This window comes from Phocoena phocoena, chromosome 4, assembly GCF_963924675.1.
Source record: "Phocoena phocoena chromosome 4, mPhoPho1.1, whole genome shotgun sequence".
Lineage (NCBI taxonomy): Eukaryota > Metazoa > Chordata > Mammalia > Artiodactyla > Phocoenidae > Phocoena > Phocoena phocoena.
Genome location: NC_089222.1, coordinates 36,990,246 through 37,001,032, shown reverse-complemented (window position 1 = coordinate 37,001,032; position 10,787 = coordinate 36,990,246). Strand labels below are relative to the sequence as shown.

At 42.1% G+C, this 10,787-nt stretch overlaps 1 protein-coding gene across 1 annotated transcript; it reads right to left on the bottom strand.

Annotated features, from left to right (window-relative positions):
- Positions 1-8,955: 8,955 nt before the first annotated feature.
- LOC136122656 (tropomyosin alpha-3 chain-like) lies at positions 8,956-9,574 on the bottom strand. Its single transcript, XM_065876723.1, has 2 exons — positions 9,097-9,574; positions 8,956-9,035 (listed from the first exon to the last, which is right to left on the bottom strand). Exons 1-2 carry the CDS (start codon positions 9,572-9,574, stop codon positions 8,956-8,958), a joined length of 558 nt encoding a protein of 185 aa, XP_065732795.1.
- Between the last annotated feature and the right edge of the window lie 1,213 nt (positions 9,575-10,787).

Below are 10,787 nucleotides of genomic sequence, written 5' to 3'. Positions count from 1 at the left end.
TTTAAATAATGTCTTTGTCTGGTTCTGGTATTAGGGTAATACTCGTCTCATAGAATGAGTTAGGAAGTATTCCCCCTGTTTCTATCTTCTGGAAGAGATTGTAGAGAATTGGTATAGTTTCTTCCTTAAATGTTTGGTAGAATTCACTAGGGAACCCAATCTGGGCCTGGTGCTTTCTGTTTTGGAAGGTTATTAATTCAATTTCTTTGATGAATATCGATTTCTTCTTTGATTCATAGGTTATTTAGAAGTGTGGTGTTTAATCTCCAAGTATTTGGGGTTCTTCCAGTTGGCTTTCTATTATTGATTTCTAGTTTAATTACATTGTGGTTTGAAAGAAGGCATTGTATGGTATATATTCTTTAAATTTATTAAGGTATGTTCTATGGCCCAGAAAGTGGTCTATCTTGAATGTTACATGTGAGCTCGAGCAGGATGTATAATCTGCTACTGGATGAAGTAATCAATAAATGTCTATTATGTCCAGTTGACTCATGATCTTATTGAGTTCAACTCTGCCTTTACTGAATTTCTGCCTGCTGGATCTGTCCATTACTGACAGAGAAGTATTAAACTGTCCAACTCTATTAGTGTATTCCATCTATTTTAGTATTTTGCCTTATATATTTTGACACTCTGTTGTTAGATACATACACATTAAGGATTCACCCCTTTATCATTATGTTAATGTGCATCTTTATTCCTATAACTTTCCTTGCTCTGAGTCTGCTGTCTGAAATTAATGTAACTATTCTCACTCTTTTTGATTAGTGTTAGCATGGTATATCTTTATCTCTTTACTTTTGATCTCTATGTGTTTTTATATTTAAAGTGGGTTTCTTATAGACAACATATAATTGGGCCTTGGTTTTTGATCCACTCTGACAATCTGTCTTTTAATAGGTTTATTTAGATCATTGATATTTAAAATGATTATTGATATGGTTGGATTAATATCTACCATATTTGTTACTATTTTCTATTCGTTGCCCTTGTTCTTTGTTCCTATTTTTGTCTTTCACACTTCTTTTGCCTTTTGTAGTTTTAATTGATAATTTTATGATTCCATTTTTAGTGGTTGCCCTAGAGTTTGCAATATACATTTACACCTAATCCAAGCCCACTTTCAGATAATACTACAGACATACCCTGGAGATTTTGAGGGTTCAGTTCTAGACCTCCACAATAAAGTGAATATCACAATAAAGTGAGTCACATGAATTTTTTCATTTCCCAGTGAATATGTTTATGTTTACACTATAGTGTAGTCTATTAAGTGTGCAATAGCATTATCTCTGAAAAATGTACATACCTTAATAAAAAAATACTTTCGGGCTTCCCTGGTGGCGCAGTGGTTGAGAATCTGTCTGCTAACGCAGGGGACACGGGTTCGAGCCCTGGGCTGAGAGGATACCACATGCCGCGGGGCGACTAGGCCCGTGAGCCACAACTACTGAGCCTGCACGTCTGGAGCCTGTGCTCCGCAATGAGAGAGGCCGCGATAGCGAGAGGCCCGCGCACCGCGATGAAGGGTGGCCCCCGCTTGCCACAACTAGAGAAAGCCCTCGCACAGAAACGAAGACCCAACACAGCAAAAATAAATAAATTAATTAGTAAATTCCTACCCCCAACATCTTTAAAAAAAAAAAAAAAACCACAGCTTTAAAGAAAAAAAAAAACTTTCTTGCTAAAAAATGGTAACCATCACCTGAGCCTTCAAGTTGTAATGTTTTTGCTGGCGGAAGGTCTTGCCTCAGTGTTGATGGCTGTTGACTGATCAGGGTGGTGTTTGCTGAAAGTTGAGGTAGCTGTGGCAGTTTCTTAAAATCAGACAACAGTGAAGTTCACCACATTGATTAACTTCCTTTCATGAATGAGTTCTCTGTAGTGTACAATGATATTTGATAGCATTTTACCCACAGTAGAACTGCTTTCAAGATTGGAGTGAGTCCTCTCAAACCCTGCCACTGCTTTATCAACTAAGTTTATGTAATATTCTAAATCCTTTGTTGTCAATTCAACAGTCTTCACAGCATCTTCACCAGGAGCAGTTTCTATCTCAGGAAACCACTTTCTTTATCATCCATAAGAAGCAACTCATTCATTAGACTTTATCATGAGATTTCAGCAATTCACTCACACCTTCAGGCTCTACTTCTGGTTCTCCTGCTATTTCTACCACTTCCTCTACTGAATCACTTCCTCTACTGAAGTCTTGAACCCCTCAAAATCATCTATGAGGGTTGGAATCGACTTCTAAACTCCTGTTAGTGTTTATATTTTGACCTCTTCCCATGAATCACAAATGTTCTTAATGGCATCTAGAATGGTGAATCCTTTCCAGAAGGTTTTCAATTTACTTTGCCCAGGTCCATCAGAAGAATTGCTTTCTATGGCAGCTATGGCCTTATGAAATGTATTTCTTAACGAATAAGACTGGAAAGTCAAAATTACTCATTGACCCATGAGCTGCAGAATGGATGTTGTGTCAGTAGGCATGAGAACAACATTAATCTCATTGTACATCTCCATCAGAACTCTTGGGTGACCAGGTGCATTGTCAGTGAGCCATAATATTTCAAAAAGAATCTTTTTTCTGAGGAGTAGGTCTCAACAGTGGGCTTAAAATATTCAGTAAATCATGTTGGAAACAGATGTGCTGTCATCCAGGCTTTGTTGTTCCGTTTATAGAGCACAGGCAGAGTAGATTTAGCATAATTCTTAAGGGCTCTAGGATTTTCAGAATGGTGAATGAGCAGTAGCTTCAACTTAAAGTCACCAGCTGCATTAGCTTTTAACAAGACTCAGCCTGTCCTTTGAAGTTTTGGAGCCAGGCATTGACTTCTCTCTAGCTATGAAAGTAATAGATGACATTTTCTTCCAATATAAAGCTGTTTCATCTACATTGAAAACCTGTTATTTAGTGTAGCCACCTTCACTAATTATCTTAGCTAGATCTTCTGAATAACTTGCTGGAGCTTCTACCTCAGTACCTGCTTCTTCATCTTGTACTTCTGTGTTATGGAGAAAGCATTTTTCTTTAAACCTCATGAGCCAACCTCTGCTGGCTTCAAATTTTTCTTCCACAGCTTCCTCACCTTTCTCAGACATCGGAGAATTGAAGAGAATTAGCGCCTTGCTCTGAATTAGATTTTGGTTTAAGGGAATGTTATGGCTGATTTTGATCTTCTCTGGAGGCTAATAAAACTTGCTCCATATCAGCAATGAGGCTGTTTTGCTTTCTGATCATTCATGTGCTTGTTGGAGTAGCACTTTTAATTTCCTTCACGAACTTTTCCTTTGCATTCACAGTTTGGCTGTTTGGCACAAGAGGCCTAGCTTTCAGCCTATCTCAGCGTTGACATGCCTTCCTCACTAAGCTTTAAAGTGAGAGATGTGCAACTCTTTTTTTCACTTGAACACCTAGAGGCCATTGTAGGGTTATTAATTGCCCTAATTTCAATATTGTTGTGTCTCAGGGAATAAGGAGGCCTGAGGAGAGAGGGAGAGAAACAGGAAATGGCTGGTAGGTGGGGCAGTCAGAACACATACATTTATTAAATTTGCTGTCTTATATGGTTGCAGTTCATGGTACCCCAAAACAATTACAGTAGTAATATTAAAGATCACAGATCATCATAACAAATATAATAATGAAAAAATTTGAAATATTACAAGAATTACCAAAATGTGGCATAGAGACATGAGGTAAGCAAATGCTCTTGGAAAAATGATGCCAGTCGACTTGGTTCACTCAGCGTTGCCACAAACCTTCAATTTGTAAAAAGTACAATAAAGCAAAGCACAGTAAAACAAGGTATGCCTATGTACCACTCCACAGGTAGTGTGAATACATTATAATAGCAAAATAATCCTAATTCCTCCCTTCCCTTGTTTCATTGCTGTCATTCATTTCACTTGTATATATGCATATATGAGCACATATACATATATACACACATATATGTACGTTTTATATGTACACACATAAGCATACATAATCAAAAACGTTATTGTAATTATTTTGAATAAATTGCTAGCTGTTAGAAGAATTATGAAAAATCAGTTTTTATTTGGTCTTCACTTATTCATTCTCTGATATTCTTCTTTATGTAGTTAGGTGTTTGACCTATATCATTTCCCTTCTCTGAAGAATTTAACATTTCTTGCAAGGTAGGTCTACTGGCAAGAAAGTCCCACAATTTTTGTTTGTCTGAGAGTGTTTTTATTTCTCCTTCACTTCTGAAGTATATTTCAAAGGGTACAGAGTTCTAGGATAATAGGGTTTGGTTGTTGGGTTTTTTTTTTCTCAACACTTTATTTCATTCCATTCTCTTTTTGCTTCTGTGATTTCTGGGGACAAGTTGGTTGTGACTCTTACCTTTGTTGCTCTATAGATAAGGGTTTTTTCCTTCCAGCTTCTTGCAAGATTTTTGATTTTCTGAAGTTTCAATACCAATCTGTAGTGGTTTTGCTGGCATTTATCCTGCTTGGTGTTCTCTGAGCTTCTTGGATCTGTGGTTTGGTGTCTGACATTTAATCTGGGGAAATTCTCAGTCATTGTTGTTACACATAGTTTTTCTGTTCCTTTCTCTCTTTTCCTTCTATTTCCATTATGTGTATGTTATACCTTTTATAATTGTCCTACATTTTTTGGATATTCTGTACTATTTTTGTAATTCGTCGTTCTCTTTGCTTTCCAGTTTTGGAAGTTCCCATTGTCATCAAGTTCAGATATTATTTCCTCTGCTGTATCTATTCTCCTAATGGGCCCATCAAACGTCTTTATTGATCTCTAGTATTTCTTTAGGATACTTTCTTAGAATTTCCATCTCTCTACTTCGTGTTCTTACATGTCCTTTTTTTGCATGTTGTCTACATTTACCATCAAGGCTCTTAGCATATTAATCACAGTGTTTTCAAATTACTATTGTGATAATTCCAACATTCCTACCATATCTGACTCTGGTTCTAATGATTGTCATGCCTCTTCAAACAGTATTTTTTGCCTTTTAGTATGCCTTGTAATTTTTGGTTGAAAGGTGGATGTGATGTACCAGGAATTGAAGTATGTAGGTCTTTAGTGTTGTGGTGGTAACATGTGGAGGAGGAGAGGGCAGCATTTGAAAGTTCTGTGATTAGGTCTCCCTTTTTTCATGAGTCTGTGTGCCTGGACTGTGAAGTTCACCGGTACTTCTCAGTATTCCCCCCACCCCACCCCTTAGGTGGTACAGTATGGTTAGATGGGGCTGGAGTTGGGTGTTTCCCTTCCCTCAAGTTGGTCAGGCTCTGATAAAACCTCAGCAGGTTAAGTTTTGGTAAAATAGTTTCTCCTGGGGGTGGGGGGTGGGGGTGGTTGTTGAGAAGACAGAATCCTCTAGCATATTTCAAAATGGTTTCTCTTCCTTTTTCCCCTGCTGGAAGGTTGAGGGGATTTTCCTCTAGTATTGACTGTGAGGACCTGTGAGGTAAAACTCACAAAAGTGTGAGCAGTGCTCCCCCCATCCTGTCCTGCCCCATCACTGGTTCCTCCTGTAGTTTTTAAGTCTCAGACTTGTTCACACTAAGCCTCCATCATCAGTTCATCAACTACACTTCAGATTTTCCTGCCCTGGAACTGGTTCTCATGGAGATGTCTGTTCATGGATTTCTGCTCTGGTAAGTTGTGGTTTTCTGTGTTCACCTGTGTGTCTCTCCAATTTGGGGGGCAGCAGTTTGCCTTGTGACCTCACATCTCTGACAGATCTTAGAAGAGATTGTCGATTTTTCAGTTTGCTTAGATTTTTCCTTGTTGGGAAGGAATGCTGACTTCTAAGCACTTTACGTGTTGGACTGGAAACAGAGTCCTGAATCACCCACTTTTTAAAAAAATTAAAATAGCTGACATCTTAGCTCAGGGTCACACAAAAAAATCTACATCAAAGTTTGACAGGATAACATTTTATTGGGGGTAGTGTGGGGTGGCTGCATTCCCAGGGAAGCAAGAATGAGAGTCAAAGGGAATTGAGGCAGAAAAAGGAGAGAAAATTCAAAGGGATGAGTTACTGAGATGGCCAAAACTTCACAACACCATGAACGAGATGCCTAGATTTGCAAGATGTCTCCAGAGAAGCCATATGGAAAGACTGCATCTCAGAGCAGTCCATTGTAGAGAAGGAAGGGTGCAAATTTTATCTCCTGTTGTCCTTCCTACCTACTTGCTTTCAGTGCTGAAATCCACCCTATGAGGCATTAACTTCCTATGTGTCCAGGTTGTATTATGCAGACCCTCCAGGCAGCCACTGAGGCAACAAGAGCCTCTGGCCTGCAATAGGACAGTTTCCACGTGCCAGTTGGGGCTATGTGTGGGGACGAACAGTGTACGACGACAGTGGCAGTGGCTGGGACTTAACCACTGTAGGGATATTTTGAATAGCTAGAAGACTTGCAGATGGTTGATGCCTGGATGGAATGAGCGGCAGGGATGAGTGCATCCTGGGTGATACATAAGCTGGGTCTCCTATACTACATCCCTTGAACCAATCAGATTTACTTGCATCCTGTTATAATATCCTAGATCTTGTATGAGAACAAGATATACTTCCTGTACTTCATTAAGAAGGAAGATGCAAGACCAGTCCTTCCAAGTATCAGTCAGTTTCCATTTCTCAGCAAGACTTAAAGAGGATTAACAAACCAAGCTACAATTGTCACTGCTGCAGCTGGTCCCAGGCTCATAGCTGATATTCATCAGTTACCTCGTTTGTCACCCATTGTAGTTTCTCTCACCTTCAGTCAACATTTTAGCTGCTGTAGGTTGCTTACCTGGTAGGTTGACACAGTCCTTCATCCCTGATAGATTTGAACCCTCAGTTGTTTTCCTTTGTCAGGCAATAGTTGCTTCGAGTGTCCATTTACAACTATTCATGGCCAGAGAATCACCAAGAGGTGCCTCAGTGAGTCCTACAATCCAGATGTACTTGTTTTTGCCCCCATTGTGTAGCAACAACCCCACCTTCTCATGACAATCAGGGTCAACTAAACCAGTCAGTAGAGTAGTTCTTTTCTTGCTTATCCACTGGCATGAGGAGTTCAAAGCAGTTCAATTTCCAGTTCAGTGAAACTTAATGTTGTTTCTAGGAAGCAATGCTCCCTTGGGAATCAGGATCTCTAACGCAGCAGGTATAAGGCTGTAGGAACAGATAGCATGAATTCTGCAAGTGGGTCCTTAAAAGCGGTAGAAGATAGGCTGATTCTTGGTTGCTAGAGCCCCTGCTTTTGTTTTTTTGTTGTTGTTTTATTAGGGGGGAGGGACTGGTTCTTTATTTCAAAAAGACATTTATCAATTTTCAGTATCAAAACAGTTACACTATTGGTTTTTCTTTCTCCCAACTGACCCCCAAAGAGACCACACCAAAGGAGAGTACATTTTAAGCTAATTAAGCTGTAGGATGCACACCTAACAAACCTCACTGAAACCTCACCAAAAAGGGGGGATTGGGTGAGGAAAGAAACTTTAAAATATCAGCACACTGCCAGCCCACAGACTAGAGAGCTCTCACAGCCAGGTGAGGTGACCAGTGTGCCCCAACCCCAAAGAAGCAAAGTTTCAAAATAGTACAAAACTTAAAAACAGCTTTGTACACAAGCTACTTAAGATTTCTCCAGCGCTAACTGATACAAAGCACAATGAGATGGCACTGTTAGAGACAGCAGCTTCAGACCCAGGAAAGGGTGCTGAGATGAGTTTCAGATGGCGATCAGTGGCAAAACATAATTTTCTTTCTTTCAAGGAAGCAGGAGAGCAAATAGGTGGTCACCTCAACATAAAGGGCACATGATCCATTCTGTGAGCGGTTGGGAATGGGGTAGAGCTAGGACAAGGATTTGGTCTCAGACAGAAGTCTTGCCATTTTTAAAATTAATGTATGTATGTATGTATGGCTGCGTCGGGTCTTCGTTGCTGCACGCGGGCTTTCTCTAGTTGCGGCGAGCGAGGGTTACTCTTCATTGCGGTGCACGGGCTTCTCATTGCGGTGGCTTCTCTTGTTGCGGAGCATGGGCTCTAGGCGCACGGGCTTCAGTAGTTGTAGCTCGTGGGCTCTGGAGCACAGGCTCAGTAGTCGTGGCACACTGGCTTAGTTGCTCCATGGCGTGTGTGATCTTCCTGGACCAGGGCTCGAACCCGTGTCCCCTGCATTGGCAGGCGGATTCTTAACCACTGCGCCATCAGGGAAGTCCTTGCCATCTTAATTTTGTTTGGTCACTTCTGATGAAAAAAAACAAAATTTGCCCAAAGATACCATTTTCAGCTGAAAACGTGAACAGTACTTTTTTTTTTGCTGACTCCTCCTGGAATCACCTCTCTGGTTTGGTGGGTACTTTTTACAGAGCAACGAGGTTTCCCAAAATGAAGCCTTTCTCCGGGCTGTTTGGTTCTCAGGAAGGCAGGCCCATACCTTTTCCCCTCCTCTGTGGAGAAGGCAATATGCATTAAGCCGAAAAGTTACCTTCCAAAAGTGAGACAGGGATTAGACTGCTGCTTCAGAACTATGGAATTATCTGGAATGTTTTACAAATGGCTGCTACATCAACAACAAAAAAGGTAATTATAAAATATGTACATCACAGCATGCTTTTAAAGACACTTTGCTCACATTCCCTTAAACAGTTGTTCCCAAAAGTGCTCAGCCTCTAGTCCAACTGGAATCTCTGGAGAGATTCAGATTCAGAGACAGTTTGGTGAAAAGGACACAGGGGAGGGGGTGGGAGACATGATGAAAGGAGAAAGCAGCCTTCCAGTTAGAGATCAGCTATCAGTTTCAAGGTCAGCTTCGGGCAGGCTGGCCTCAGCAGAGTCGGGGTCAGAGGGAGGGGCAGCGCAGGGCGGGACTGGGGTGCTCTGCATCTCCTCCAGGTCAAGCAGAGTCTGGTGCAGCATCCTTTGTGTACAGAGGTGCTCCTCTTTGGTGCATTTCAGTTTATCTTCCAAATCTTCAACTGTCTTTTCCAGCTTGGCTGCGATCTCTCAGCAAACTCAGCACGGGTCTCTGCCTCCTTGAGTTTGTCAGTAAGAATCTGTCTCTTCCTCACATTTGTCGTCTTTTTGCGAGTCCTTTTTCTCAGCAGCACTCAGACACTTCAGCTTCTGACCCACCAATCTGATCTGCTCATCCGTCTCTCGGCAACGGGACTCTGCCAGCTCAGCTCGCTTCTCTGTGCCTTCCAAGTCTCCCTCAATGATCACCAACCTAAGAGCCACCTCTTCATACTTCCTACCTGCCTCTTCTGCAATGTGCTTAGCTTCTTCGAGTTGGATTTCCTGGAGCTCCATTTTTTCTTCCTCTTTTAAGGCTCGGTTTTCAGCGACCTTCATGGCTCTCTCGCTGTCATCAGCAGCTTTCTCGGCTTCCTCCAGCTTTTGCAGGGCAGTGGCCAGGCGCTGTTGAGCGCGGTCCAGCTCCTCTTCAACCAGCTGGATCCTACGGTTCAAGGAGGCCGCCTCAGCCTGTTCCCAGGCCGCCTTTCTCCCTCCACTTCTGCGGGAGGCGCTCGGCCCTTTCCTCCGCGTCACCGGCCTGCTGCTGCAGAACATGAGTCTCGCGCTTCACCGCCTCGATGGTGACCCCCGCCGTGGTGCCCACCCGACCCCTGCTCGCCTTCGGGTTCCTGCCTCCTCTGCCCGGAGTTGCAGCCACTTCTCACCCCTACTTCCCCTGGAGCCCCTGCTACTGGATTCGTGTACAGGATCTGAACATGCCACCATGGCCACTTTGTTCATTAGCCCGTTGTGCAAGCAGTGAACTGAGCAAGGAGAGAAGCTGACTGACACCCAGAAAATAGGTCATTCTATCTACCTGGTTATTAGGAGTCTCTTTGTGGCATAATGTGGCGGTGATCCATTTCTATAGGACCCAATATAGCATACTACAAAACTGTCTTTGACTTGAGTTCAAGGTCCTTCTTTCTCCCTCAGTTGGAATAGGTGTGGACTGAGAGAGTTGCATCAATGCAACAGAGGCAGGTGATATGTAGGTCTAGGCCAACAAGTCATATTTTTTTTGCATCTTCTGGAGTACTTGAGTCTCCCTAAATCTACCATTTCTTTCATGCAGTAGTTTGCTTCTTTGCCTCTCAACCTTCTTCTGGGAGTTTCTGTTAACACTAAGCTCATGACGGGCAGCTCCAATTGCACAGTTACTTGGTGTACCATTGTCAGGCTCTCAGGCTTTACTTCAGAGTGTATGGCCCTTCATGTTCCAGACCACTGGACCCCTAAAAAATTTCACTGATGTTGCAGACCCCTTGCTCATCAAGGACTTACTGCCTACCCTCTGACACATACGTGTTTTAATAGGGCATTTGAATTACTTGACCTGTTCTCCTTATTAGGTCCAATTAGTAAAATGTCAATCAGTGTAGAAGGCTAGCATGACGCATGCACGGTGGAACAGCAAGATGATGGAGATCGCTATAGAGTAGACCATGACAGACGGCAGAAAATTAACACAGACCTAGAGCAAGATAGTGAAGACTTCCTGCTGTCCTTGAAACGTGAAGATGAGCTGCTTTTGATCCTCTCTATTGAGAATCAGGAATAAAGCATTTAGCAAAACAGTAGTCACAAATGAAGTGCCAGAGATTGAGTTGATCTGCTCCCATAAAATTCATATCTAGCACAGAAACTATAATTGGGGATACTATTTTAGGTTTATAGTAGTCCCCTGGCACCCACCATGATCCACATGATTTTTTTGCAGAGGCCAGGTAGGTGAAATAACTAGGTATATTATGGGAATCACCATCCC

Excerpts from the sequence above, each read along its gene's own strand:
- LOC136122656 (XM_065876723.1), bottom strand. The coding sequence starts at position 9,574 with ATGTTCTGCAGCAGCAGGCCGGTGACGCGGAGGAAAGGGCCGAGCGCC. Across the intron at positions 9,036-9,096 it reads TCTGAGTGCTGCTGAGAAAA|AGGCAGAGACCCGTGCTGAG; the intron begins AGGACTCGCAAA and ends ACAAACTCAAGG.